Raw genomic sequence first — 17,921 nt, forward strand, 5'->3', positions numbered from 1 at the left:
GACTTCAAAGTGGAGGCCCAGAGAGCCCAAAGGGATGGCCCAGAGGCACATCACAGCTAGTTAGCAGGAAAACTCACCGAAAAGGTGCAGCCTGGGATTGGTGTTCCCCTAGAGAGAACCTCCTCTCACGCCCTACAGAGCTCCCTACCCCACTCCACCCTCATCCGTGAAGACTCACCTCCTCCACCTAGAAACACATGCTATAGATACAATCACAGGGAGCAAAGCAACCCTAAAATGATTCAAATTGAGGCCCTGGGTGATGTACCCGCACCTGGAAAGGACTAAAATGTCCACAAATCGAGGACTGGTCTAATAACATTCCATAGCCATACAGTGGAATATTCTTTTTTTTTCTTTTATGTAATCTCTATGCCCAATGTGGGGCTTGAACTCACAACCCTAAGATCAAGAGTCACATGCTCTACCAAGCGACCCAGCCAGACGCCCCTCATACAGTGCAATATTCCACAGCCATTAAGAATAAGGAAGCACCTCTATGCAAAACAGATGCGTGACTATCTCCAGGCTTCTGCATCTGGTTAAAAGAGCAACACACATCTAGCACCGTTAACAGACTGACACACACACCCCAAAAACAATGTTAGATATCTAAGTTTGCACAAGCCTAGCACATTCCCGGATGAACACGAAACTACTACAGAGCTCTCAACTGGGACTAGCGGCTGTCTCAGGGGAGGAAAACATGCAGGAGGTGGGGGAGGGATTATTTTTCACTGTGTACCCTTGTGTATTTTATTTATCATGAGCACAGACTACCTTATCAAAATAAATTTAAAGTGAGGTATTTAGGAGGGTCAGTAGCACATAAAAAAGCAGCAAGTGCAAACCAAAGTCAGGAATGAGCAAATGATGAAGGCCTGATTCAGGATAAACAGTGTCACCAAACCAGATGGACCAATCACCAGAGGCTTGGGGACCACAGTCTGGGATTTGTTCAACATGGAGCTGATAAACCCAAATAACCCTGCTCAACTGTCAGAATATGTGTGTTTTAGGAAGGTGTTCTGGTTGGCGCGCCTCGATGGCTCAGCTGCTTAAGCATCCAACTCTTGATCTCAGCTCAGGTCCCTTTTTTTTTTTTTTTAAGATTTTATTTATTTATTAGAGAGAGAGAATGAGAGGTAGAGAGCACGAGAGGGAAGAGGGTCAGAGGGAGAAGCAGACTCCCCGCCGAGCAGGGAGCCCGATGTGGGACTCGATCCTGGGACTCCAGGATCATGACCCGAGCCGAAGGCAGTCGCTTAACCAACTGAGCCACCCAGGCGCCCTCAGCTCAGGTCTTGATCTCAGGGTCATGAGTTCAAGCCCCACATTGGACTCCACGCTGGGTAGTGGAGCCTAGCAAAAAAAATAAAAAAAACAGAAAGGTGTTTTGGGGGCCCCAAGGAGATGCATCCCAGAAGAAATGGCACCTCGGCCAGCCCCCACAAAAAAAAATTTTTTTTAAGATTTATTTATTTATTTGACAGAGAGAGAGAGAGCGAGAGCAGGAACACAAGCAGGGGGAGTGGGAGAGGGAGAAGCAGGCTTCCCACGGAGCAGGGAGCCCGACGTGGGGCTCGATCCCAGGACCCTGGGATCATGACCTGAGCCGAAGGCAGACGCTTAACGACTGAGCCACCCAGGCGCCCCGAGCCAGCCCAAAATTGAAAGCAACTGGGCAAAGCTTTTGGTTATTTGGTATGTTTTGTTTCATTTGCAGGTACTTTTCTTTTTTTTAACGATTTATTTATTTATTTATTTATTTATTTGAAAGGAGAGGACACACAGGGTCGGGGGAAGTAGGGGACAGGAAGAGAGAACCCCAAGCAGACTCCATGCTGAGTGTGGAGTGTGACATGGGGCTCAATCTCATGACCCAGAGATCACGACCCGATCCAAAATCAAGTCAGATGTCCAACTGACTGAGCCACCCAGGTGCCCCTGTGGGTAGATTTTTAAAAGAAGAAAGTACATGAGCAAAGACACATCAGCAAAAAAGTTAGGGGCACATTCGGGACAAAAACAACTCGTGTGTTTCCATATTTCTTCATGGAGCGCAATGCATTTGGTAAGGGACAGCTTTCCTCGTTGCAAGGACCACCTGGGCACCCTCCCACTGCTAACAGTACTCCCAAACACACTGACAACAAAAAGCACCGCCACGTACTTCCCAAACACTCACAGAGGGGTGGTACCAGCCTCCTGAAGAATCACTGGGCTAGAACAAGAAAACATGGTAGATGATCAACACAGTCCAGCCAATACTTAGCCAGCCTTTGGGAGCCAGAAAGGACACCAGCCCCTCCTTGGACAGCCTAAGTTACCTACCTGTGACTGAGACCCCCTGGGACAATGGATCCCAAAGGGTAGTCCCCACACTAACAGCGGTGGCGCCACCTGGGAATTTTAAGAAATGCACATTCTCAGGCCCTACACCAGAGCTACAAATCAGAAACTCTAGAGGAGAGCCTGGCCATCCGTGGTTTAAGGAGCCCTTCGGAGAATTCGGGTGCACGCTGGTTTCAGGTGATCTAGGATGTGTGTTTGGGGGATGCAATCGAAGTTCTCAAGTGTAGCGAATCCTGTTCCACACTGGTAAAGCCCACCTCCTCCCCTGCCCCACCGCCACCTGCGGGGCTTGGTCTGGGGCTGAGGAAACAGAAGCCGAGCAAGAAGGCAAAGCAAGAGAATAAAGACAACTAAATAGGAGAAGACGCCAGGCCACCCTCTCTACTTGTCAGGCTCCATCTGCAAAATGGGAGAAGGGAGGAAGGGACCAGACCGGAACTTCCCACGTGGAGTCCATGAAAGTGCTCCAGGGACCCACGAACCACATGCCACGGTTCTGTACAAAGACACAATTTCCTGGGAAGAGGGCCATGCCTAATCTATCTTCCCAAGGGCGTCATCAACACTAAAGATTAAAACTACAGAACTAGAGGATCTTAAGGTCCCTTTTGAACTCTGAAATTCGTTACTTCCAGGGCAGATAGGGGAGAAATACACATAAGCAATTTAAGGCAGAGACAGCGTTTTGCCCAAGCCCAGCAGGAAACCAAAGGGGAAACCAGCGACCTGCTCAGTGAGGAGGGGTCTGACCAAAGGCCGCCCGTACCTAAGAGGACCCCAACCTTCTAATCCCTGCAAACCACAAAAACCCCAATTCTGTTCCTTCCTGGCTACAAACACACAGACTCCCTCCAGAGTTAATGAGAGATTGTCGGCCGCGTCCAAGGGGCAGGAGTGGAACAGGATCCAAGCAACAGACAAGTCTCTCAAGGCACAGGCTTTCAGTGAGGCTTTTAAGGAGAAAAGTGAGAAATACCAACTGGATTCACAGTCCTTCGGAAGTATGAGGGAGCAGGTCAGCATTCTGACTTAAAAATCTGCCCACTCCTAGACCTGGGGTGGTGACAGAATGGTGGGTGTGGGCTTTGCTGTAGTCATTGCAACAAAGCCGCCTGTGTAGGACCTTTTCCAGAAAGCTGAGTCAAGGTTTTTTTTTTCCCCCTTCTTTAATGATTTAATTCTGACGAGGATTTACTGCTAAACACATCTCATCTATAAACTTGGAAAGATGACAAACAGCCACCGTAGACTGAATCACCAAGGAAATGGCTCACCCTTGATCTGAAAGTTCTTTCTGTGAGGTAGCAGGGCCTGTGATTCCGCTAGGGCACTGGCCCACCAGCGACCCTCTGCCTCCTAACGCCTCTCCCCCCAAAATAAGTCTGGTTCCGACGGAGTTAATGTGGGCGAGGGAGGACAACTCCTCCAGGCCTTTGCCTGGAGACAGAGCGGTGACTCAGGAGAACAGCTTGGCGTGGAGCAAGAACAGCGGAACTTTCCCCTCCTGTGACATTTCAGTGAAATCTTAATAATATGGGAAGGCCTACTGGGTATTAGGAACCAAGCATGTGATGAGATCCTTCTCCAACCTGTGTCTTGTGAACTGCCAGAAATAATCCCACTCAGCCCCTCCTCAATGTCCCCTGACCTAAGGGACACCGAACTTCAAGATAACCCAGTCTTTTAGCCTTCCTCAGCCACGAGTATTAACAGCTGAGGCTTTCTCTTATTACCGACAACGTAGGGGGGCCTTGTTCAAAATGCCTTTGGTGTACTTCCCTTTAAGTCACTTGCCCAAGATGACACAAGTGGCTGGGCTGGGATCTGAACCCAGGCAATGTGACTAGGAGGCTCACACATGGCCTCACGCCGGGGAGAGGCCGTCCTCAGCTCTGTAGCAAGATGACCTCTTCACACAGGGTCTATGTTGACGAGCACACTCTCGTGGGGCCTTTTTCCCTCGCAACTGCAGATGGTGGCCTGAAGGTCAGTGGGGTGGTTATATTCCCCAGGAAGCACATTCCCCTCCCAACGGTGGCACCAGAACTTAGCTCAGGCTCAGGCCACAAAACAGGCTGGGGGCAGGGGGCCTGCGAGGTCATTTCCTCTCCCCCCACGCCCCTCTCCCCCGTGCCCCCCCCTTCACCCAGGCCCGCCAGACTCGGCCCCGGCAGGCACCCGCACCCCCACCCACATCCGGCACCTGAGTCACGGCCTTTGACATTCTCCAGAGTCTGGGAAATGACACACCATGACAGGGAATTGTCTCCTCAGGAGAGGGAATGGGCCCCAGCTGAACGGCCAGGCACTTCCCCAGGAGGATCAGCCCTGTGGTGTGTTTCTGTGGGTGTTAAATGTCCTTCATGATGTGGACGGCGAGCCTGCAGGGCCTGAATGAAGAGAAACCCACTCAACAAGCAGACGGGCAACGTGGGCCACAAAAGAGACGGACAGTCTCACACAACGTGGGACAAGCTGGCCACCCCGCACGGAAGCTGGAGCACATATTCTGATAAACCGGGTCGCCACAGTGGTTAGGAGCTCTGCAGCTGCCCAGCAGTGCAGCTCAAGGAAGCTACTTAACCTCTCTGTGCCTCTGTCCTTCTATAGGATGGAGACCAGGGTACCTTGAGGAGTTACAAAAGGATTAAGTAAGTTCAGTCACGGGAAGCTCTCAACATAATACCCGCAAAGAGGAAGCACTCTGTAAATGATAGCTATTTTTTCTTTTTTTTTTATTTTAAAGAGTTATTTATTTATTTATTTGACACACACACACACACACACACACACAGCACAAGCGGGGGGGGGGGGGCAGAGGGAGAGGGAGAAGCAGGCTCCCCCGCAGAGCCACAGAGCAGGGAGCCCGATGTGGGGCTCGATCCCAGGACTCCAGGATCATGACCCGAGCCAAAGGCAGATGCTTAACCCACTGAGCCACCCAGGCACCCCAATGATAGCTGTTTTTTCAAACCAACAATCATCCCTCCTCCTCCTCCTTCCCCACCCCTCCGTTGCAAAACCAGGCCTAGTTTGCTCGGAAGAGCCTGTTAAGGTCAGAGTTATGGAAACGCCGGCCGGCCTATCTAACATGGAGACCGGACCGAGCCCAGGACATGACTTCTGCATTTCAATCAGACTGTGAGCAGTCCGGCTTGCCTCCCGTAACCGCGACGGCACGGGTCGGCAGCAGAGGCCTGCGCTGGCTCGGGCTCCGAGGGCACTCGCAGACAGCGCTCCGGGTCACTGCCAGCCCTCTGCAGAGCCTGCTTCAAACAGGACCACTCTCGCTGCTCTCCCAGCAACGGCAAAGCGCAGCACAGTTAATGATCTCAACGTGCTGCCCAAAGACACAGAGCAGGTACCCACGCAGGCCTCCCTCCCCAGGAATCAGAGGGCCCTCTCCTGCCAGTAAGTACATCATCATGAAACCAGAGCCTGGAATTTCCCTCAGGCCCAGAGCAGAAATGAGAAATGGGGAGCGGACGATGGGGATGAGAGGGAAGGGGGCAGCATTTTTCTCCCAGCAGATAATACCCAGGCCACGAGGAACACAGGAGTGAAAACAAATAATCCGGTCACTCACAGAACGTCTAGAACCGCACCCCCCTGAAGACAGGCTACAGCCTCCTCCAGAAAAGCCGGGCTTCTCCAAGGCCTCCCTGCCTGAGAATGTGAACTTCTCACCCGAACCAGGAAAAGAAGGGCTGGCCACGGAAATGAGGCCATGGAACAAAGGGGTCACTCTCAACTTGGGGGAAATGTCACTGTAGCAGGGATCCCGAGCACCTCGGAAGCGAAGCTAGCGAGGGACAGGTAACCCTGGGAAGGGGCGCTTACCTGCCATTGAGAAAGCTCTGCGGCTCAGAGGGCCTCCCCTCTCTTTGAAAGAAAACTGAGGCTCTCATCCGGCAGACATTCCTGCTTCCGGATCCTCAGCAGCCTCTCCCAGGGGGAGGAGGAAGAAGCAGAGAGGACAGGCTAAGAGTCACCACTTACCAGGCCAGCCCCGGTCTTGTACGCACTAGGTGGCCCAGCACAAGGTCACCCTCACCTCTCTGCAGTTAGGCAGTCTGAGGCAGGGGACGCGCCTTCATGTCCCCAGGCTTTCGGCTCTAATTTATCACCCTCGACAGCCAGCAGCTCGGCTAAGCTCAGAGTCCTTGGTACACTGCACCCAAGAGCCATTTACTTCACCGGGTGGGAATAAACGCAACGAACCGCCGTTGTCCCGCAGGCTGGAGCGAGAAGTCCAGAAGGGAGTGTGGTGGTTTGCAATGTGAAGGTGTTTGGGGCTTTTTTTTTTTTTTTTTAATAATTTTCAAATCACTTCTTACACGTCTCTCCTAGAGCCGAGAAAGCCATCCTCCCGCTACCCGCCATCCTCCCGCTACCCCGTGTCAGCCTATTTCTCCCCCTTACAGTCCCCTCCCTGAAAATCAGGCAGACCGGGTGATAAGACAGCAAATTCATATGTAAAAGGTGAACCTCCAAACTCCCCGGGCAGGACTGAAATTGCCGCCATCCAGGGAAAAGAGGCTGATTTACAAATGAATTCACTGTGTTGCCCTCAACAACTAGAGGCAATCGCAACCACCCAGCCCCTTCTCCCCCTCTGCTGGGATGAGGCCTTCTGGAAAACCGACAACATCTCAACAGGAATTTCCTGATTCAAGAATGCCAAGCTCTTTCACACTGCACAAAGCAGGGGGGAGGCAGGGCCCAACCTCAGACCAGAAACCACTGCACCCCACCCACCCCCTCAGCAGGCCCAGGCCCAAAAGGCTGCATGCGTCCAACGTGTGTACATATTTGAGGCCCTTAACTCTGCCAAGTCACCACAAAGAAAAGTGTGGAGTAACCGGTTGCCTTTGGCCTTTGCTACGTAGCTGGCCCAGGGGAGGGCTCCCGGGAGGACCCGGTTCTGGTGGCGGAAACCGCTTGCATGATTTATCCAGGCTGCGCCTGGTCCCACCCCCTGGCCCAGCTCAGATTCTAGAAAGCTCAGGTGCTGGTGGGTGGCTTTCAAATGGCGGCAGGGAACAGCGGCCCGCAGAGAGCCAACTCGGAAATAAAAAGGCGACTCTGCCCGCAGCAGCAGACACAGAGAAGTGCGCTGAGAACAGAGAAGGGAAATGAAGAGGCTCAGATGAAGAAAGGGGTGCTGCTGGTAACCAGGCGGCGGCTCCCCACACGCCCTGGGTGTGGGGCTGGCCTCTCTCGGGAAGTCACCTCAACGAAGACAGGGAACGTGCTAAGGCACCGGGGAAGAGGGGACAGGTGCTCGACAGTCAGCTCATTGTGGTCCTTTGACGCAGCAAGGATTTCAGGCCCAAATGTCGCCCATGTTACCCTGGTCAAAAGGATGCTTAACGCAGCCCGGGTATCAGGGAGGGGTCCTAAGAACGTGTCCTGTGCAAGCCCCCCCCCCCCCCCAGCTCAGGAGGGCACAGGACGGCAGACTGGCACAGCCTGTGGAAGCCAAAAATGGGCAGCAACTTCAATGTCAACACCAGGAGGCTGAAATGCAAAAAATGGTCATGCAGCCATAAAACGGAACGAAGAAGAAATCTCATCTTTATGTACTGGCATGGAACAAAAATCTAAGTGAAAAAAGGCCAGAAATAGACCTGAGTGAAAGAAATTGGGGCTGTGTAGGCTCTGGGTTTGCAAAGGCCTGGAGGAACACCCAAGAAAGCAGGAGACGCTGGACTCCTCCTTCGGTTCTTTCTGAACACGTTCACGTATTGAACTATTTAAAATGTTTTTAAGTGGGTATGAGAAAATGAAGCTCTCACTCTGTGCCAGGGGCCGCATCTGCATCCCCGGCACCCAGCACATGGGAGCAGCTCAGGACATGCCCCCAGCATTCATCAGGAGCCACTTGGGAGAGGGCTCGGGTGTTCAGAACAGTGAAAAGCAGTGGTTCCCACGAGGTCTCCCCAGGAGACACTTGGCAATGTCACGAAACATTTCTGGTTGTCACAACCAGAAAAAGGAAGGAGTCGCTCCTGGCATCTAGTGGGTAGGAGGCAGGGATGCTGCTAACCACCCTACTGGGCACAGGACAGCCCCACGACAAAGAACGATCAGGCCCAAAATGTCAATAGTGCCGGGGTTGAGAAATCCTGGTGTCAAGAAGCTCCCAGTGAGCTGCCAGGAAAGTCCAACCTTGTGTAAATACACCACCCACGGAGGCATCCGTATCCATTAAGAAGGAAAATAATGCCTAATATTTCACCTGGTGGCCCTGACTGCACATTTCAAACAGAAGAAAACAACGGAACCAGTGACTCAACAAATAAAGTCACTGAGCAACTACTAGACATCTAGCCTACCCAGGAAACTGTTAGGGGAAGATCCCCGCCCTGGTGGGAAGACAGTCAGAGAAAATAATAGTAATAATAATAATGGCTGCCTTTTGGTGACCACTTCTCTCTGAGGTACTGTCCTAAACACAATCAATTTATTTACTCCTGGCCAGGGTTCTACAAGAAGGTACTGAGTATTCCCATTTTACTGATGAAGAAACTTGAGGCCCAGAGGAAAACAGGCTCACAATGAAGTGGCTGGTCAAAAGAGAATGAATGGAAAGTATATTCCACATAGAATGTGAAATGGACTGATTACACATAGACAAAAAGCTGAGGAGCAGGAGAAATACCAGGAGTCTGTGAATGATGTAAGTCAGAAGAAAGAGTGTAGCCGGCCAGAGAAACACTTCTCTGTTTTCTTCTCAAACAGAGTTCATGTGATTCATGAATAGCACATCATCCTCCTCACCCCACTGAGCAGGGAGCCCCAGGGAGTCCGACATGGGGCTCAATCCCAGGACCCTGGGATCATGACCTGAGCCAAAGCCTACTTCTTGAGAGGCTACTTGATGAATGCTCTGAAGAACCCCCTCTGAGTAGGGGTGGTGTTTTTGCACCCGTGGATAGATGCGGCTCAGAGAAGCACATTTATGTGCTCAAAGGCATGCCTACCAACGCAGCACGCTGGTGACTCATGCAGCTGGCTCCCACCCCAAGGCCCTTCACTGCACCGGTCAACTGCCTTCCCTAAGGTTGTCCATGCTACCTTGTAATCTCTTATCACCTAGGGTGTGCTTGCTGTGGGCCAATGACGGCCCAGCACTGTTCAGCGTGTGGGCTCAGCAGCCATACCACTAGGTCTGATTCCAAGCACTGCCACCGGCCAACTGTGCATCCTCTGGCAAGTTCCTTGGTCTCTTTGTGCCTACATTAATTCAGCTAGTATAATCTTTCTAAAAGGGTTATTAGAATTCAAGGAGACAGCACACGCCGCACGAACAGCATCTCACGTCATTGTGAGAGCTCAAACCAGCTTCCCCAACTCTTTCCTTACCTTCACCCTGATTTGCACCAGACTAGCTCTTCCCCGTCTGTTTCTGAAAAACGGTTCACTGAAGGACGCCTGGGTGGCTCAGTCAGTTGAGCAGCCACCTTTGGCTCAGGTCAGATCCCAAGGTCCTGGGATCGAGCCCCATGTCCAGCTCCCTGAGGCTCCCTGCTCAGCGGGGAGTCTGCTTCTCCCTCTCCCTCTGCCCCTCCCCCAGCTCTTGCTTGCTCGCTCTCTCTTGGTCTCTCTCAAATAAATAAATAAATAAAATCTTTAAAAAAAAGTTTCACTGAAGAGAGAGACAAACTTTCACAGCAAGTCCTCAGGCTGGCTCAGGTTCAACCAAGCCTCAAAATCCCTTTTTTTTTTTAAAGATTTTATTTATTTATATATTCATGAGAGAGAGAGAGAGAGAGAGGCAGAGGGAGAAGCAGGCTCCCAAGGAGCAGGGAGCCCGATGCGGGACTCAATCCCAGGACCCTGGGATCATGGCCTGAGCCGAAGAGACGCTCAACCATCTGAGCCACCGAGGCGCCCCAAGCCTCAAAATCCTTTCAGGGCTCAGGATTTCCTCCCTGATAAAAAGCACAACAGTCCAGGTGGCCCTCAGTACCCCACCACACCCTTCCCGACAGAACAACTTCCCTCTGACTCCTCCTCAACCCTCCTCAAATGAGGCTCTCGAAGGCTGTGAGAAAGCTGGGCTCAGATTCCTAGCAGTCTGCACAATGTATAATGGATGTCCGACCTCGCAGGGTTCGCGCCTACATGGTGCCTGGCACTGAGCAAGCGCTCTGCAAAGGGGTGTTCCTTCCCCGACCATCTTCTGCCCATTCATGGTCAGTCCCACCTTCGCAGATGCCTCCTCGATCCAAGTGCCAAAGTGTCAGGACAGTTCACATGCCCCTAGACAGCAGCTTTCTTCAAATCTAAATTAAGATGGGCAGCCCCTGCTTAAAACCCACTTGAGGAGCTTACTGTAGACACCCAACAGCTTATCCAGACCTACGAGGCCCCCATGCATCTGGCCCGACTTACCTGCTCTCCTCCATCCACTGAACCCTAACCACAATGGCCTCACACAAGGCAAACTCATGTGCACTTCCTGACGCTTCCATCTACAATGTTCTATGCTCAACCTTCCCATACCTGGCAGCTTTCAGCTTTTAGCTCAAACCTCACCCTCCAGCAGTCTTCAGCCCCCTAACATCCTGAAGTGTGGGTCTGGGTGGGTGGGTGGGTGTGGGTGTGTGTGTGTGTGTTGCTTTTGCTGTCTTCACTACAATCATCTCTCACTGAAAATTATCGAAAATTATTTTCTTCTTTTGCTGATTTCACTTATTTTTTTGTGTCTCCTCCAGAATGTGAGCTCGATCTTGGTTTTTCTGTCACTCTTTACAGCCGCCCAGCACGTGGCACAGGGCCTGGCTTGGGGCCTGGCTTGGGGCATGGCTCGGAGGTGTCCCCAAGGACACACATCTGACCAGGTAAATGAGCAACAGGAGAGGTTAGCAAAGGTCCAAGGTGTGCCAGCAGCCCTGACTCACAGGAAACTCCCGTTCTCTGTCCCCGGCCTGAAATTGCTCCCAGCAATCCAAGAAGGCAGGAGGGGAGTGAAGTCAACGGGGAAGGGGACACCAAAGAGGACCTGGCCATTTCAGGGTCCGAAAGAGAGAAACCAGAGCACTACAGAGGAAATTCCCTTCTCAACAGGGACTCAGCCATTCTTGTTTTTTGCCTAAAGAGCCCATTTCCCTAAAAGGAGGGGATTAAGTAAGGATTTATATCCTGAGAGGGATGGGTCCGCACAGCTAAACACAATTACTGAGAAACCATAGGGGGAAACTCAGGAGGTTTTCATAAGCCCCCTATTTCCCAGCTCTGCATTCTTCTTGCAGAGAGCTATTGTCTCTGAGTCATCTAGAGTTAAAGAGGGGGAATGACTTTCTCCAGGGAAAACACGCTCCCCACTGGGAGACCCCCCCAACTACGATGACCATTTAACCAAACTTTTTAGTCCAGGTTCTTTGCCCTTTTTCTCAAGAGACCCTTTTAAGCCTGAGGATCTCTTTTCACCCCGTCCCTTAATCCTCGCCTGGATGCTCTGATTCTGTCCCTGCAATAGGATGCAAGGACCCACAGGGAGCAAGAGCACCTCTCTCAAGTGTGGGCTCGGCAGGTTCATCTTCCCTCCACCCTGCTCGTTCTTGGGCGTGAGTCGAGAGAACCTAAATCTGCTCTGTCCTGTCTCTACCTCACCAGGCTTGACAGGAGTCTAGATTCTAAAGACACATATGTTGAACAATTTCCACCAACTAGTGTTTCTGGTCCCAACCCAAGAAATAGCAACCTGGTTTCAATGACAGCCCCCCACCTGCTGTGTGGGGATAGGATGGTTCCTGGAGGTGGTTAAAGAGATGAAGGACAAAACCAGGTCAGCCTTATTAGGAAGGGGGCCCTAGTGACAGCTGATGTGATGATCCAGTAACACAGATGGGGCGCAATCTCCAGGACATCAGTATACAGCCACAGCCTGGGCCAGTGGTGGCCCAACAAAGGACCACAGACTGAATTCAGTCCACTCACAGCTGGGTGATAACGTTCAAAATTTTAGTCATCAACATTTTAAAACTCGGGGAAACAGCCATCTGGAATAAATCCAGATTACCACCTTCTCTTAAAAAAAACAAACAACAACGAAACAATCTGGCCACACAGGGTCCCCATTTCCACATGAAACCACCCTCCAGGCTGCCCACCCCCTTAGGATGGAACACAAAATTCCCCATTTGCCAAGGTCTCCATTACTCTTTTAACGGTCAAAATAATTAAATCTCACCTTGAAAATCTCTTAAAGGTAGAGTAAAGCAGAGAAGGACAAGAAGGCAAATACAGGCAGAAGAGCTAAGGGACGCTTTGCTAGGACGTTCAACCCCATCATGACACCGGACGGGAGCAAAGACTGGCCAATCCAAAATGCGTCTCTTTGGCACAAGGATTAATTCAGGTGGGTTATTTTTAAGAAACTGCAAACACAGAAGCAGATCTGAAAACACCAAGTAGAAATTACCCTTTTGTAAGAGACATTTAACATGCATCAGAAAAATCTCCATTTGTAAGAATGTCTTCCCAGCTGTACCAGGAAAAGGGGAATGACTAAATCTCTAGGAACTCTTACCAATGGAGAAGACTACGACTTAAATCTGCGTAACAACCTGACCCTTGTTCACTGGGCTTTTCCTGGGGACCTCCCCTAACAGACTCCCGCCCCCAACACCTTCTGTCTTTAGCCGAAAACCGTATGTTTCAGGTGATGGCTTCAGTCATTTTGGGGAGTCACTCCGTTTTTCCGCGTCTCTCTCATGTAAACATGCATTAATAAACTTCTGTTTGTTTTAATCCTGTTAATCTGTCTGACATCAATTATTAGACCAGCCAATGAATCTAGAAGAAGAGAGAACTTTTTCGCCCCTAGAGTATAAGTTAGTTTATATTTTTATAAGGGGGTGAGAAAGGATAAATGAAAATATATCAAACTGTTAACAGTGGTTACCTGGCTTGAGAAGATTTTTAGCTTTTTCTTTGTATACTTTGGCTTGTTACAGATGCGATAGGGAAGCAGAAGAGACTAAAAGGCTCCATCTCTGCTGTTTCTCTGCTAGGCCCCTAAAAATTACTCCTGTTTTTCATTTCACCTTGCATCTGAGTCAACCAAAGAAGTGATGTCCCCGTCTCAAGGGGGAAGCAAGAGAGTGAATCATTCTCTGAGTTTCGTCTTAGGCCCCCAAAACCTGGTAACATCTAAGAAGAACCAGATCCTGAGCTCGGACATTAGCTTCGAACAAATCTCAGAACAAATCTCTGTCTCGACACTGGCATCAACACCCCTGCCTTCTGTGGTTTATGGAATAACACCTATTGTTCACCTGACTCTCATGCCTTTGATGGGACCCTACCCTGGATTCCTAAAGGAACATCTGCCCTGGGCCCCTTTCCAATGTAAACCCCTAACCCCAAGGGGCAGGGAGGCTCAGGCTCACCTCTCCTTTTTGGAGTCTCCCACACACTCAGTCTGCTATAATCTATCACTCACACTATTTAGTAAAACTCTGCTCTCTCTTCCTCCCGGCTGTACTTGATTTCTATCCTACAGGAAGCCAAGGATCCTCTTGGTGCGTCCTGTGGGACCCCCTCTGGGTCCTTGGAATGGCCTGCCTATGTCTCAAAGAGATGCACTGCCTTTATCGTTTGAAAGGAAAATCCAATAATCCATTTTCTTCCCTTAATTAGTTTATATTTCTTGGAAGAGATTCCCCCCCCCAAAAAAAAAACACTTACTGAGCAGCTACTATAAATCGCCAGCACCATGGTGGTCAGGGTGAGACAGACCTGGTGCCCATAACCATCTAGGCAAAAAGACACACAGGTAAATGAATTCTACAACAGAGGGTTTATTTGGGAGGCCAGGGAGAGGGTGGCCCAGCATATCCTGTGGTATTTGCCTCCAGCCAGTGTGTCAAGATGCCAAAGGGCCTGGCAAAAACTCAGTTCAATGGGGCCTGGACAAGAAATGCCAACTTGAGAACATAGGAAGACAGCCATGCTCTCTGTTGGCAGAAGTTTTCGAAAAAACAAGAGGCCCAGGAGGGTCCGATCAAGCAAAACTTCATCTCTGATGTCATAAGAATTTATTCAGCATATTCTATGCTACGCCAATCCCTGACTAGGTTTTCACCCACAGCATCCAGCACAGCACCCACCAATGTATTAAAGCTACAGAGTAGTGCTGTCCAATAGGTCTTCCTATAATGACGGGACCATTCTGTACCTGTGCCATCGGATACGGCCGCCTCAGCTCCACGTGACTATTGGACAACTGAAATGTGGCTAGTACAACTGTAATTTTTTTTAATTTTAATTAATGTAAATTTAAACAGCCATATATAGCAGACAGCATTGCTGTAAGAAGCTCTGTATTAAACAGACAAAGAGAGCCAGCCTGGCAAGAAAGCAGAATACCTCAGAATCCTCCACCCATCCCTACTTGAGGGATTTGGCAGGTGTCTTCAAGGCATAATGATCTGATGCCTAGAAATATGTATATGGACTTGCCTTTGATTCCTTCCTTAGCCTAGCTTGAAAATTCTCAAGCCTCTAGTATGTATAAGAATGCCTGATCAGGGGCACCTGGGTGGCTCAGTGTCAAGCGTCTGCCTTGGGCTCAGGTCATGATCCCAGGGTCCTGGGATGGAGCCCCACATCAGGCTCTCTGCTCAGCGGGAAGCCTGCTTCTCCCTCTCCCACTCCCCCTACTTGCGTTCCCGCTCTCTCGCTGTCTTGTCAAAAAAAAAAAAAAAAAAAAAGAATGCCTGATCAGAGCTGATCACTGTACTTTATGGGCAATTTAAGGGACTTTCCAGGGTGATTTTGACTTTGGAAGTCAAAGGACTCCATTGAAGGAGGTATAAATGAAGGCTCAGAAAGAGGGGGGGGCTGGGTCCCCAAGCACGTGGAGAAGGTGAGGGCAAGGCAGTCACCTAGGACAGTAGTCTGGAAGAACTGCAAAGGTGTGCCTCTGCAAGGAGCAGGAGAGAACCTGACCTATCCCAGGACCGATATTTGGGCTTGGAAGGCTGTATAAGGCAATGTGCAGGTCTGCAGGGATGCTGACCCAAGCCTAGAAAGGACAGGGAGTAGGGCCTTGGATCTCTCCCTGCTCAAGACTGTAGTCTTCAGGAGCCCTTAGAAATTTAAAGCAGGAGAGCAGGACAATCAGACTTGTGTTTTGGAAGGGGCCCTACCTGAGTGGTATTAATACTTCGGGAAGGAAAGAAATCAGAGGGAAGGGGGCCATTTCAAAAGAGTGCTATGTCCCTGGGGGGAAAGAAAGACAGGCCACCAATCGTTTCAGAGAGAGCAGACATCTGAGCTTGGGTAATTATTTCCAGGCACGGATTATGCTGGAAACAAAGCCACCCTCTCTAGCTGAAAGGCTGTTTTTTACTTCGTTTTCCAGGATAAAAGTTGTATGCATCTGATAGACCAAGTCAAGCCATTCACCCATTTGTTCAAAATAAATATTTACTGCACACCAACCAGAACAGGCACAGTGGTAGTAAAAGAGGCACCGATCATAATGGGATCAAGAAAAACAAAAGGCAGGACCCACCCTCATTTGGAGCCTTAGACCCAGGGAGGTTGGGAGGTTAGAAGAGAGGAGAGAGGAGGATCTCCCAGGTAGGAGCAAAGACTCCATGGCTAGAGATGGCACTCTCTCTGAAATCTCAAAGATTGGTGTGGCCCAAGTAAGAGAGAAAAGGAGAACACAGAGGAAGGCTTAAAGGGTAGGCAGGGGCCAACACATGGGGATTTTAGGATTTTGATCTTCATCCTGAAACTAAGGAGAGCGAGCTCTTTAAGAGCTTCAAGTGGGAGATGGTAGCCAGAGGAGATGTTCCTTTCAGAAGGACTGGGGGGTAGACAGAGACCTCGGGACCAGTTAAGAGGCCACTGCAGTCCAAGAGTGATAACCTACACAATGATATTTAGGACCTAACACTGTAAGAAAATGACACAAAGAGGCAAAAGGACAGAAGAATTAAGAATTAAGTCCCATCTCTTTGACCTAACCAACTGGCAGAGTACTGGCTTATCCCTCACAGTAGAGAAGCAGGTGTTTTGTTGGGGATGGGGGGGGCGGGGCAGCAGGAGAGCAGGCTGAGATGTGAAATCAGCTTGGGACATGCTGAGTTCGAGACACCCATGAACAACAGGTAGGGAGGTCAGGTGGGGAGCTCAGGTAGGCAGCTGGCCCTTCCTGCCTCATGACTCAGGAAAAATCTAGGCTTGAAATAAAAAACGTGTGTGTCACAAAGCTACAGATGTGGGCGAGATCACTCAGGGAGAGAACATGCTGGGAGAGAGGAGGCCAGGGCCACGCTTTCTACAACACCAACATTTAACGGCTGACGAGCAGAGAAGGTACCAGGGAAAGAGGAGCAAAACCAGGACTGAGGTAGCAAAAGAACAGCCGAGGAAGAGATGGTTTCCAGGAGAAGAATGAAGGGCAACATCCAGTACCTCTGTCAGATCAAGGTGGAGGAGTATCTAAAGCTCCACCAGAAAAAGCAACAAGCATGGGGCGCCTGGGTGGCTCAGTTGGTTAAGCGACTGCCTTCGGCTCAGGTCATGATCCTGGAGTCCCAGGATCGAGTCCTGCATCGGGCTCCCTGCTCAGCAGGGAGTCTGCTTCTCCCTCTGACCCTCTTCCCTCTCGTGCTCTCTCTCTCTCTCTCTCTATCTCATTCTCTCTCTCAAATAAATAAATAAAATATTTAACAAAAAAAAAAAAGCAACAAGCATGGAGTCTGCAGGAAGCTCAGGGAGGGAGCTCAGTAAGACACTCACGTGGAGGGACCAGGCGCTCCCATGGAGGGACCAGGGAGAGGCACAATGGAGCTAGCAAGACAAATCTGGAGGTGAGGAACCCATGACATAAATACAGACACTTCTCCCAAGAAATATGGCTTTGAAGAAGAGGCCAGGGAAGAATGGCTAGTAGAAAGCACGCAGGGTCAAGAGGGTAGACGGGGGAGAGACTTGAGTGTGCTCAAAAGTCTATACATCCATCAAAACATTAAACAGACTTACCACCCTAGGACCCCAGAACCCCACTCCTACCTACATTTATAACCAAGAGAAATGAAAACATCTATCCCTACAAAAACGCATACAAAATTTTCACGTGTATTCAGAGTCGCCCAAAAGTGGAAACAAGTCGAATGTCTTATGAACGGATGGATGAGTCGGTAAACAAAACGTGATATACCCCTAATAGAGCATTCTTCAGCCATAAAAAGAACAACGTCCTGGCATATGCTACATGTGGATGAGTCTTGGAAGCATTAAGTCTAAGAAATAAGTCAGATACAGGAAGTCATATACTCTGTGACTTTGTTTATATAAAACAACCAAAACGGGTAATTTCCCAGAGACAGAAGGTGGACTTGTGGTTGTCAGGGCTCGGATAAAGGGACAATGGGAGTGATTATTAATGGGGATGGGGATTCTTACTGGGATGAGGAAAATATTAAAGTCGTTTGTGGTGATGGTTGCACAATTCTGTGAACATATTAAAAACCATTTAAGTGTATACTTTAAAATAGAGATTTGTACAATATGTGAATTATGTATCAATAAAGCTT

General features: G+C 49.9%; 1 protein-coding gene across 18 annotated transcripts in view; it reads right to left on the reverse strand.

Moving 5' to 3' along the window:
• Positions 1–17,921, reverse strand: part of ZMYND8 (zinc finger MYND-type containing 8) — a 139,127-nt gene that overhangs the window by 86,741 nt on the left and 34,465 nt on the right. Inside the window, exons 1-2 of one of the 18 annotated variants that reach the window (XM_027621966.1) lie at positions 6,410–6,425; positions 6,196–6,276 (exon numbers count right to left, since the gene is read on the reverse strand). The exons of 16 other annotated variants lie outside the window; for them this stretch is intronic. In XM_027621966.1, coding sequence (XP_027477767.1) covers positions 6,196–6,202 — 7 coding nt within the window. In that variant the 5' untranslated portion in view covers positions 6,203–6,276; positions 6,410–6,425. Of the gene's footprint in view, positions 1–6,195; positions 6,322–6,409; positions 6,426–17,921 lie in introns of those variants that run through there. One more of the 18 variants, XM_027621965.1, reaches the window with a different exon arrangement.

Source organism: Zalophus californianus, chromosome 8 (genome assembly GCF_009762305.2).
Source record: "Zalophus californianus isolate mZalCal1 chromosome 8, mZalCal1.pri.v2, whole genome shotgun sequence".
NCBI lineage: Eukaryota > Metazoa > Chordata > Mammalia > Carnivora > Otariidae > Zalophus > Zalophus californianus.